Source organism: Psilocybe cubensis, chromosome 2 (genome assembly GCF_017499595.1).
Source record: "Psilocybe cubensis strain MGC-MH-2018 chromosome 2, whole genome shotgun sequence".
NCBI lineage: Eukaryota > Fungi > Basidiomycota > Agaricomycetes > Agaricales > Agrocybaceae > Psilocybe > Psilocybe cubensis.
In genome coordinates, this window is record NC_063000.1 from 2,167,490 (window position 1) to 2,180,207 (window position 12,718).

The 12,718-nt window shown below is 41.4% G+C and overlaps 2 protein-coding genes across 2 annotated transcripts; both read right to left on the reverse strand.

Moving 5' to 3' along the window:
* Positions 1-86: 86 nt before the first annotated feature.
* JR316_0002237 (Restin-like protein) lies at positions 87-4,131 on the reverse strand (the record flags this gene model as incomplete). Its single annotated transcript, XM_047888031.1, has 10 exons — positions 87-392; positions 527-571; positions 626-694; positions 754-855; positions 918-1,012; positions 1,087-1,264; positions 1,322-1,564; positions 1,615-2,088; positions 2,143-3,499; positions 3,584-4,131. The coding sequence occupies 10 exons, from the start codon at positions 4,129-4,131 to the stop codon at positions 87-89; spliced, it is 3,417 nt and encodes a 1,138-aa protein (XP_047752954.1).
* A 348-nt stretch (positions 4,132-4,479) lies between these two features.
* Positions 4,480-5,109, reverse strand: JR316_0002238 (ribosomal 40S subunit protein S18B; the record flags this gene model as incomplete). The annotated part of the gene is made up of 4 exons (XM_047888032.1): positions 4,480-4,523; positions 4,583-4,836; positions 4,888-5,021; positions 5,071-5,109. 4 exons carry the CDS (start codon positions 5,107-5,109, stop codon positions 4,480-4,482), a joined length of 471 nt encoding a protein of 156 aa, XP_047752955.1.
* Positions 5,110-12,718: the final 7,609 nt, after the last annotated feature.

A 12,718-nucleotide genomic window follows, 5' to 3' on the forward strand; every position in this document is an offset into this window, starting at 1 on the left:
TCGCCTCTTTTATGTATGGAACAATCCAACTGACGTCATGACTAACTGACATCATAGGGGTATATCATATTAGGTAAGTAATTATGTTAGAAAACATCCAAAGAGTGTGGGCAATCTGCGGCAACATGGCCTGGACTTTCGCAGTCCTCACACACCACTCCCGTCTTGTCCTCTTTTAATAGGCTGCAGTTAAATATATCGTGTCCCGGCCGTTCGCATATCTCGCATACTTCTTCCTCCCGACTTCCTCCAAGCGCTCCTGTGCCCGCACTACTGATTGACGCCGTGCTCAATCGTTGCCGTGCCTCTGTTGGGTCGCCATTGTTTTTTGATGTCTTTTTCTGTCTAGCTAGTTTGTCCTTTAATCGTTCTATTTCTTGTTCTAGTTCATCCTGTTATGCAGTCAAGTCAACAACAAACACCGCAGAAGTATAGATTCATGGCCTACCTCTCGATAAATCTATTTTTATGTGTACAGAACCGCAATCATCAGTGATCAGAACCGCCACCAACGGAATAGACGAACCTTGGACTCAACAAGAGCCTCTAATTCACTGATTTCTTTGTTGAGCTATTAAACTCGATAAGTAAAGCTGTAACAATATGACAACTGCACGCAACTTACACTGTGTATCGTCCGAGCGTGTTTCATTTCTGCTTCACTGAGTCGCTTGCGTGCTTGATCCAGATCGTTCTGAATTGAATATAAAATTCTCACTCACTCGTTGCTTCAGAGAAAAATCAGGTGCTCACCTCAAATCTGGTCCTTTGGTCAGCCAATGGACGCGGAGCTTTCGCTCCATCATTATCTCCCTCTAACGAATTGTCCAAATTTTCTTCCAATATGTGAATTTCCTATGAATTAGACGAAATGTTTAGCCAACCACGGCCATGTATAATTTCAGGAACTTGTTCACTTGACGAAGTTGTTCAGCTTCTGCCGACAGGAGTTGATTCTCTGATTCCAAGAGCTTGATTTGCTGTGCAGAGGCTAGATTTTCTTTTTGAAGTTCTTGGACAATATGCCTATTCAAAACACAATTCAGAATAGGTAACAGGTAATCATGAAATGGACTTGCTTTAAACCAGCGACTTCTTCAGAGGATGGTTCAGGCTTTGATGATAAAGTCTCCGATGTCCCATTTGTCAAGGCGGCTTCACGATTCGACTTCTTGCGAAGAACTTCCAATTCCGCTGTCCGTGAAACTAATTCTTGGTCTAGACCTACCACCTTTGCTTCGAGTTCGATGACTTGTTTACGCAGCTATCAACGACGGTCATTGGCACCTGCGTTGATGTTAGAACAGACAAACAAACTTACACTGTCATTTACATTGCCAAGAAGGTCCTCGTTGTTTTGCGTATTACCCAAAGGATTGGGGATCTGTTTAGACATTTGATTGACTAGGAGCTCCTTTTCTGCCTGGGTATCTTCAAGAGCCTTCTCTAATAGTTGTAGCTCCTGTTTATATTTGGATTTATCGGCGGCCATCTTCCTCATGAAGTTGGTTAACTTGGAAGATACATCGCCTTCAGATGCATCGTCAATAAGGACTTCCAAATTCTAGAGCCAGTCGTTAGCGTTGTATCCAATCGTAGACCACACAAACCTACGGCCATCTCTGTTCTGAGAGCTTCGACTTCTCCACGAGCACTTTCAAGAGCAACGGTGCTTTCTCGCAAGGCTTCTTCGATTTCTTCAACACGATTACGAGCACCTGCTTCCGACTTCAGAAGTTGCTCGTACTCTCGCTCCTTCAAGTTTAAGTCTCTCTTATGCTGCTCCTCCTCCATGCGTATACGAGAAATCTTATCCTGGTATGAAACCATATCTCGTTCCAAAGCCGCCCGTGTATCTTCTAGTTGCTCTTCAAGTCTCGCTGATTTTTTCTGCAAGTATTGGACTTGTTCCTGCAACGTCTCGTTGTCGATCTCAGTGGCAGACCTGATAGCGGAAGCAGGCTCTTGGGGCGCGTGATTTGAAACAGCGGCTTTGAGGCTTGTCTCGAGAATTGAAATGCGATGCTCTAGTTCATATCGTTGAGTGTTGGCCGCTGACAAGCGCTCCTCATAAAGTGCGATGGTTTCCTGAGATGGATAATATCAAGCAAATCTATAATGCCTCGAGAAAGAAAAGCCTACCTGACCAGCAATTCTAAGCTCGTCTATCTGACCATTCAGCTCTTTCCTTTCTTCCTGGAAATCGGCCTGCAGTTTTTCGAGCTCAGCAGACAAGTCTTGAATGTTCGAAGCTTGGGTCGTGTTTATTTCATCCTTCTGCAAGACGAGGGCCTCAAATTCATCTAGCTTGTCCAAGAGCGACTTCATTTCCTGACCGAGCGACTCCGCCTCTGAACGGCGAAGAGATATATCTTGCTCGGCCTGCTCGGCCGTGGTCGTGAGTTCCTGCCGCAAACGTTGATTTTCGTCCTGCAGTATCTCCATGTCTGTTGCTTGAGTTTTGACGAGTTCACCTAGCGTTAATATTTTTGTCTGTGCGGCTTCTAATTTAACAAGAGTTTCGTCTCTTTCAGTTCTTAGGTGCTCTGTCTCTGTTGATGAAGCCATTGCAGCCTCCGACGACATTCGTAGTCGTTCATTCTCATACTCCGCTGCATCTAGGCGAGACTGTAGTTGTTCAATTATTGCGAGTTCATCAGTGCCGACAGATCTGAATGAGGTCGACGAACTTGGACGCGATGACGACGAAAATGGGGAAACGGAGGAGGTTGATTTTTCCTGGATTAAAAGATCATTTCTAGACTGTGGAGGCGAAGAGCGATTAACGCCCGTTTGCAGATGGTGCAATGGCAAGGCTTTGGGTGACGGAGGGGGAGGCATTGCCACGCCACTTGGGATACGTGCTCGTGGGGTATTCATTGATGTTCGGTTCCTTGCAGACAATGAAGTAGGTGAGCCACCTGCGTTAGACGAGCGTATACTACCTGCCCTAGGCGTTGAAAATGGAGAGCCCGAGGATCGAGATGGTGATGACAAGGTGCGAGACATGGTCGGGCTATTTAGTGATATGCCAGAGCTTTCGCTTTTACGAGTCGAAGTCTCTGGACTTGTTTTACTGCGCGAATTGAGTTGCTGGGCTGTCATCGTCATGTACTTCGATGCACGAGAGCCGGCTGTTATTTTTTCCGAAAGAGGGGCAACTGTTTTTGGTTTGGAACTTGGGGTTTTGAAGAGCCTCTGTTGGGATAATCCTGGAAGTGAGGAATTTGGTGTGATTCTCCCACTGGAGTCTGAAGGTGTTATACGGCCCCCAGTCGATGGAGTGACTCTTCCATTGGAAAAAGATGCCGAAGGGGTCCTCATGCCCACAAAAGAGGGCGTAGTCCTTCCTGAGTTCACGGTTGAGGATTTCATGCCCCCTCTGGAAGACGCTACAGATGGAGGGCGTTGAATCGCTCCTGGACCAACTGTTGGAGCTGATAATTTGGTGGTGGCTACAAAAACCCCACATTTGGCAGGACAATTGAAGTACTGTTTGCTATGATATAGAAATTTTCGTTAGCCTGACTACGCGCAGAGATGATATACTAGTGGTCAACTCATAATGAAAGGCGACACTTACCCGTCAACAGAACCATTATTCTTCCCCTTTCCAGAAAACCCGCCGCTCAATTCTACACCTGCCCATAGACCAGGCTTCCCCTCAATATCCCCTATGTACCTCAGTTTCCCCTCAAAGCCCAGAGACTCTATTCTGACATTGTCGCCTACTTCGAACGTTTTAGGTGGCTTGCTAAGCTCGGATCGACTCGGGGGCCGACTTGAAACTCGTGCTGATATTGGAGTTTTAATCCTATCTTGAGCTTTAGTTGAAGAAGAGGATGCTGATGAAGATGGTCTCCCTGCGACAGAGCGACGGCCCGAGAACGCGCCTGATTGAGGGGAAAGCGACGACGTTGAGATACTATTTGCTAGAGAGTTATTGCGATGCATCGAGGGGTCATTCGCCTTGATTGCGTCTGCAAAGGCGCGAGTAATATCATCAGCCTGGGTTTGATCATAATTTTGATGGATATTTGAATTTGAACGAGATCTTCCAGGAGTCGGGATGCTACTGGCTCGTCCAGGTCCAGGGATCCCCGACTGTCGGGGCCTACCAGGTGTAGCCATATTTATTGAATAGCTCAGCAAGGAAACGATTGCTTGACGCAACCAACTACCATAGACGAGATCGATGTTTAGGATTATAGAGTAAAGTACAACCTTTTGACAGCCCCAAATTGACAACGCAAAACACGAACAGAGATTAAATCACGTGATGTCATTGCTGGGAAATACTGAACGATAAATCCCAAAAAACACGCCGTATTCTTCTTTACCTACCTGCCCACTTGATATCTTGATGACGCTCAGGCAGAAACAAAAATACAAAATAGCCCATGACGGCAATATAGTAATGCTCGTCGATAAGTAGGGGACAAAAAGAAGGGGGCAAACTGGACAGCATAAAAAGTATAACTAGTTGCGCTTCTTCGATACACCAACAGTCTTGCCGCGACGACCTGGATAAGAATAAATAATTTTATTATCGGTTGTATTTCCAAAGTCAAATTAGACTTACCTGTCGTCTTTGTGTGCTGTCCCCTCACGCGCAGTCCCCAGTAGTGCCTCAAACCACGGTGAGCCCTGATCTTCTTCAAACGCTCCAAATCGTCACGAAGCTTGGAATCAACGCCGTTGGAAAGGATCTGAGAGTTCTTGCCGTCGACAATGTCCTTTTGTCTGTTCAAAAACCAGGTAGGAATCTTGAACTGGGTTGGATTTTGAATGATGGTGACAAGCCGTTCAAGTTCGTCTGAGTTGAGGTCGCCCGCGCTAGAGAAACTTGAGTACTAAGGTGTTATTGAAAATGAAAGTGTTACGCACCGCTTGTTCAGGTCGACATCAGCCTTTTTGCACACCAAGTTGGAGTAACGACGTCCAACACCCTTGATTTCAGTCAGAGCGTACATGATTTTGCGCTTTCCGTCGACATTGGTGTTCAACAGACGGAGAATGTGCTGCAGAGTACGATGAGTCGCCGAAACCTTTCCATCATATCCTACACACCTGGAATTGCTGGTGGGCCTCGGGGACAACGAGAGACATTATGTCGTGAGTGGATCTGAGATAATGAAAGAGTGGGTAAGTTCAGTAATCCACTTCGTCATCCACTACGATTGCAACCAATCCAACCAAAAGTGAGGCTTTCTGACCTCGCAGCGACAAATGGTCATGATTGCATCCCGTTTGGATACCGAATACATAATGAGGGACTCACTTTACTGCCGTCTGATATTCTGAGCACGTTGTCGAGGGTGTCGTAGACGTTCCTGAGGGCGTATCGAACTCTGTTTGCACATGTTTACGATCAGTGGCGGTCTTGTCTGTGACGACTCGGTACTCGGCGGTACCTAATCTCGGCTCCAGATGTTCGGGAGAGCTCCGGCGGAGAATGAAAGCGGAGAAAACTATTGCAAATCGGCGTGCGTCCTAGTCTCATTCCCATCTGTTATAGGGCACAATCTCTCCTCCTGCAAGAGGCCTGGGTAGTGTTGCAGCCAGAGTGCAGTGCAGTGACAGTGAAGCCATTTTGGGGTGACTGTGACATGCTTCACAGTGATTACAGTCCCTGTGAAGTGCTATGAAGTGTTTGTAATATTATTCACTGTCTTGACCTCACAAAATGGTTGACAAAAGGTTAACGCTTTGCAAATTATTTTGCCTATGTGTATATGATCAGTCAGTGTACTAATAGTCCAAAACACTTTAATATAGCAATTTTTTGACTTTTTGCAACAAATCTAGCAAAAACCAAGTAGAAATATGTATTGACAATAAGATCAAAAAAAGCTAGACCATGTGCACTGTTAAAATTTTTATTGGAATCTCATCTAGATAGATAAAGGTTATGTGCAATAAATATCCTCCATATAAAGTAGATATCCCAAACATTCTCATGTATTCAATAAAAATGCAGAGACCAAATGGATTACTATGTCCGCGCGTCCGCTAGACATCCGCCAGACAGACTCATGTGACTACCTCATCATGTCGCGTCTCAATGTATATTGCGTGCAAGAGTGCGCGCTTTGTAAACATACTCAACAACCCTAATCCCTAATCCCTAATCCCTAATCCCTAACTTCTACACCCAACCCTAAACTACCTAATCCCAACCCTAAACTACCAAAAAATAAAACAAACTTCTCAAATATGGCAAGCACTGGAATGGTAAGATTGAAACTAAAAATTCCACCACTGCAGTAGTATAAGTTATGTAGACTATTCCACTACTTCAGTGGTAAAAATCATGTACACTATTCTAGCACTTAAGTGATATAAGATACATTCAAAATTCACCACTCCAGTGATGTAGGAATTATAAAATTAGTAATAATTACTATTCTTAGCATTGTATTTATTCTATCTGACACACAATTATGACCACTGCAGTGGTGGAATACAACAAGTCAATTTCAGCACTGAAGTGGTAAACTCTAACATATTACTTTCACCACTTCAGTGCTAATTTAAGCTTGCTACATTCCACCACTAAAGTAGTTATACTTATATGCTATACTTGATTACTGGAGTGATCAAATTTACATGTCGGATTTGACCACTTCAGTGGTAAAATCTAACATGTTAATTTCACCACCGCGGTGGTCATGCGGATCACGTGCTGTCCGCCGGACACTCTATCCAGTGGATATTACAATTATAATAATCCATTCTATCTAAAAATGCATGTAATACTTCCATATTTAGTTTAAATTATCCAATATTGCAATTTACAGCATACTTTGTAGAGCATTTTACTATGACTTTGTTGCACTGTAAAGTGTGTTGGAGAATAAGAAATCAGAGTGCAGTTACAGTCATTGCAAAATGGCTATACTCTGGTAGCAATACTAGGTCCAGGACTAATAGGTGGAAATCAAAATTAGAGTTAAAAATTCTACAAAATTTGATCAGAAAATGTGCCCTATAATGTCTGGTACAATTGCATAAATAAAAATGTGGACATGTCACATGAGTGTTAACTTATTGACTGGTCAAAAGACTATAGTTCTTTTTGTTTAAACATTATATCTTACTATATTTATAATCTCAAATATATAAAAGTATCTAGTTGCTAGCAAAAAACTTAAAAAATTTCTGCTGGAAGACTTTTATGGCTCTAGTCTATGTATAAGCAACCTCAAGTATTAACTGTAAAAATATAATATATTAGGTGTGATGAGACAGTAGTATTAGGGTGTAAAGAAAAAAAATGATTTTATAGCATTACTACTAATAAAAACAAAAGAAAAGAAAGATTATATTATTAATCTAAATTTACGGTGAGTCTATAAACTATATTAGATACTTTCTAATGAGCAATAATAAATGACTTTACCTTAGCCAAAAAAAAAAGAAAAAAGACTAAGATGCAAAGAAAGAAATAAGCAACTATATGTAAGCTGGACATTGTTAGGGTTTCTCCAGTTTCCCTTCTTTATCTTCATAGATTTATTTTATTTTTTCATTATCTTATTAATTATCTGATTAGATAGTTTATTTCTTTTATCATAGCCTTCTTGATCTACTTCTTTCTAGTAAATTCTATATGATTTCTAGTTTTACTCATCCTTTTTCTATATAATACTACCCATACACTTTGAGAGGCCCTTACGTCCTCTCACTAAGTCTAGCCTGTTCTAGGCTATTTAGGGCAGCACCTCCAGTGCCTCTTGTTAGGCTTCCTTTACCTATTCCTCCTCCTTTCTTCTGTTTCTTGTCCCTACTATGCACCTGCTAGTAGCTAGGTTGGTTTTGTTTCTCTTTTTTAGTCTTCTTCCTCTCATAGTCCTTTTTCTAGTACATTCTCTATAGTTGTCTGGTCTTTGTAATACAGTGGGCAAAAAAACCGTTCAAGTGTTGGTCACATATGAAAAGATTAATTTATAACTTTGAAATTAAAAATGTTAAAAATATGAGATTATTTACAGGTATACTAGAGGGTATTAGCTAAAGGATGGCACACTAATCATGTGATTTTTCCAAGAATTGACCAAATAGGAGCATATACAGTTTGCTAAGTCATTCAAACAGTTTTTTTGCTAAACACTTGAGTATCAATAAATCATATCTACTAGTACTTTGTATGTCCACCCTTGGCCTTAATCACTGCTGCACACCTTCTAGGCATGCTAGCAATCAAATTCTGCACCACTTCCTTGGGTATTCCATTCTATTCCTTCTCAACCTCTCCCAAAGTTCATGGATACCCTTTGGTGGGACTTCATGTTCATTAAGTCTTCTTTTGAGGTATTTCCATAGATGTTCAATAGGGTTGAGATCTGGAGATTGTGCAGGCCATATGAGGACCCTAAAATTCTGCTCTTCAAACCATTTCTTGGCCAATTTTGAGGTGTGCTTGGGGTCATTGTCTTGCTGAAAGTGGATATCTTCTACCTGTTGACCATACCACTCCAAGGATTTTAGGAGCTCATCACCTAGGATCTCAGTGTATAACTAAGCATCCATCTTCCCATCAATTCTAGTGGCAAATCCAATTCCTTCCCATCCCATACAACCCCACATCATCAAGTTTCCTCCTCCAAACTTCACAGTTTGCTTGATTCTCCTGGGGTCCTGTCTGTTTTCCTTGTCTATCCACACCTGATCTCTGCCATCTGAACCCAATCTGTTGATTTTGGTCTCATCTGACCACCAGACCCTTGCCCAGTCATCCACAGTCCACTCCAAGTGCCTTTCTGCAAACTCCAATCTAGCCCTCCTATGCTTTTTTGATAACAAAGGCTTCTTTTGTTTTGCCACTGAGACCATGCTAGTTGATTTGAGTGCATTCCTAACTGTTTGAGGACTGATATTCTGGCCATTAATTGTAGCCAGAGACTTGGCAGCTTGCACAGCATTCTTGATTTGTCTAGTTCGAATTCCACGCTTGGTATAGGTGATATTGGCACCAGTCAGCTTCTTTGGGTGTCCTCCATGGGAAACCACTGCCTCAGGACAGTAGTCTTGGTGAATCTTGGTGATAGAACCAGCACTAGCTCCAGTCTGGGCCTTGATAGAGGCATAGGAGTGACCAGAAGTAAGAAGAGAGACAATAGTAGCAATGGTTGCTTTAGAGAGGGGTTTCATGCTTGATTGGGGGGATAAAGAGGTTGGTTGTAGCTATTATATACCTATTCAACATGTAGTCACATGATTTTATTGATAGTTGTTTGGTACATCAACAAAGTCATGTGATAATACATAGTTTATAGCATTTAAATTACTAGCAAAAAAACTGTTCGAATGACTTAGCAAACTATATATGCTGCTGTTTGGTCAATTCTTGGACAAATCACATAATCAGTGTGTCATCCTTTAGCTAACACCATATAGTATATCTGTGAATAATCTCATATTTTTAACATTTTTAATTTCAAAGTTATAAATTAATCTTTTTATACGTGACCAACACTCGAACGGTTTTTTTGCCCACTGTATATTTTATTAGTGCTTTTGCATTTTTTGAGTTTGTGGTGAGTTTGTCAAGAATTGTGATTTATTATTCTATTTTTCTCCATATGTCCTTCTGTGGAGCCTTATGTGCCTTGCATTCAAATAAAAAGTGTTCTACAGTTTTTGTAAAAGAGACTGTGGAATGGCTACACATGAAAATGCCAAATTTTTGGCATTTCTCATGTAAATAAGTACGCACGCTAGCATACAAAGAATGGAAAAAACCATTTATTAAGTGGTGTACTATAGCAGTAGGAATACTACCACTACACAAGTAGTTATGTATTGCTGGAAATTGTCATATGCCGTACTCTTTCAACTCCGTCATACAACACCATCAGTCACATTCCACATCCAACTTCCGTCTTCCAACTTCACTTCCAACTTTGGTCCTCGACTTTGTCTCCGACTTCCGTCCCTCCAACTTCAGTCCGACTTCGTATGTAGACTTGTCTTAGACACTTGTCTCACTTTACTCCTAAACCCTATTCCTTTTCTTCATTATTCTTATTTCTTATCTTTATTTCTTCTGACTCATTCATTCATTCTTTATCCTTATTCCTTATGACTCATTTCTTGGTGGTTCATCCTTATTCCAATAGTAGTATATAAACCCTTCCTGTTGTAGGCTAAAACCCCCAAACTGATTATCAACTTGGTTCAATTTGGTACAACTTAGCTACTTTATATTCAATCTATTAAGTTCATTTGCTACTTTGTCTGACTTTGCTCCGAACTCCAATTCCAACTTTGACTGGACTTAGGCTCTAAGAAACTTAAGTCTGCCTCAACAACTTTGATCCAACTTTGACCAGTACTTGACTGACTTTGTCTTTGACTTAGTCTCTTGCCTAGTATTGTTCTCCTCTTAGATCTCTGTATCCAAATTAGGACACAAGGTATAGGAAGAGCGCAGCACATAAGCTGAAGCTAAGCCCTCTGACAACTGAATTTGACAGCGACTTTGTTCTCCAACTTCAGCCTTCGACTTCTGTCTATGAACTCGTCCTCGACTTTGTTCCGCTTGACACAACCCTAACAGAAATGGAATACATTGTACATTATAAACTACCGTCTATGATAAACTTAGGTGGGGTAGCTAAAAGACACCAGGGAAAGCAGCAGTATTGAGAGTGAGTGCGCTTACTAGCCGCGCTTACTTCCTACCAAAATTGGCAATAGTTGCCTAAACGGTGATGTTTTCTACTTAGTACCCAGAAGCACCTTATGACTAGCCGCACTTAGAAATATTTTCTTCAATTCTCCGAGACTCAGCATGCTGATAGCATAGTACAAGTAAGCAACCTGCCAGCCACTATACATATGACTACCATGTAGTGGTACACTTCAATTTTCAATAGTTGACTTATGCATTGAGGTGGAGGCTTAATAAGCAACTTCTTTATTTGGTCCAAGATTTCATATTATTGCAGGATATCATAAGCTGCAATAAAACAAGGTTTGAGACTGATAGTAAGCGTGGTTATGACAGAACACCTCCAAGTGTCCTTTTTCATATACGGGAGCCTATGATAATACTAAGATAATGAGTCGGAAGTCAAGTGTGAGATGCTGACAACTGACATAATCACTGGACTTCAAGAATAAGCATGCTTGCTAGTAAGTCTAGCAAAAATGCAGAAATACTGTCCTTCCCAACTGACTTGGAAAGGTGCAGTAATAGTATTATGAATGGTTTCATTTTCATTTGTAATTGTGTCTTCAAACTTCTTCTCTCAGTAGCTAGTGTAGTATAAATTAAACCATGTACTGTAGTCTAGGGGCAAGCAATCTCATATCCAAGAATTGAGAGTACAGATTTATTTTAAACCCCCTCTTTCAAGCAGTGTGATAAGTTGTTTTGCGGACAAACTTGTTGTCTAAGTGAAGAAAAACACAAGTGTAGTTCACCCAGACTTGGATATAAAGTACTCTGGTGTATAAGAGTGCTTGTATTGCAAATTATTTCTATGCTTTCTGAGTTAACTTTCAGGAGGTGACCAGGGCAAGAGGCCACCGGTTTGGGTCCGCAAGCTCTTCTTTGAGGGAAGAGCTCCCACTCTATTTCTGTATAGCCAAGAGGGCACCTGTGACTAAGAGGGTTGCAGTTTTGATTACTTGTTAGACAAGAGGGCACCTGCAACCAAGAGGGTTGTAGTTTGATTATTGGGATTTCAAGGATTCACCCTCACACCTATTAAGGGAGAATCTCATCTCTGAACAAGACTATATATACCAAAAGACTTAAAGAACAAGTGTGCGCACACAACTTTGACAAGTGCTCTTACTTGTATTTGTGAATTAGAGGTAAATTAGTCTCTTTGCAGTTACAACTGGTATGCAGCACTGTGCATACTATCTACCCATTACATCCATTTTAAAGCTTGCGCTGTTCTATAAAGAGTGATAATAGCTTTGCTTCCCTTCTAGTAATGAACACAAATGTTGCAATCTATTGCTTGGGATTTGCACCGTCACCCCAAACAAGACATTTCACCGTAGCCTTTTCACCTGCTCATTGCTTGTAGCATTTGGGGCAGAATTTGTCAAATTTTGTGTTGAATTTGCTAAGGTGCAAGTTTAAGGGGGTGTGCCCTGTGTGCAACTGGATTAGCATGCTTGCTTTTGCCCAGTTGAGTTTGTATGCTTTTTTTTGGAATTTTTTGAATAGGAATTTGTTACTAATATTCTTGTTTTTGAAGATGGTTTTCCGTTTCGAGATTTCCCAGCATGTTGTCTAGATGTTTATGAGCTTTTTGTGATATGCTTGTTGTTTGGCCAATAAGTTCTTTGGTTTGTTTTTTTGTAGTGAGTTGAATAGTTCATTTTTGGGGCTACTGTTCTCTTCTGCAGTCTATTTGGCTTTTTTGTCTACTCTCTCATTTTCTAGTATGTCCAAGTGGCTGGAAATCCAGTACATTGTGATTTTTCCCTACAGTTTTGTTGCTGCTTCAATCAACTTTTCAGTGATATATTGGCCCGACTTAGCTTTGGGTGAGCCTGCGTTTTGCAGCATTGACTGATTGTCACTGAATATTACTGTTTTTTTGTTATGTTTAGGGTTTTCTCTCTTGGCTAGCTCCAGGGCAAGGACACCCCCTATACTCTCTACTTTATATATGTTGTGCTCTTCCTTGGGGCTAAGATACAGTCTTAGTGTGGTGCCATGTCTGTCTTTTCTTGTTTTTAGCAGCACTGC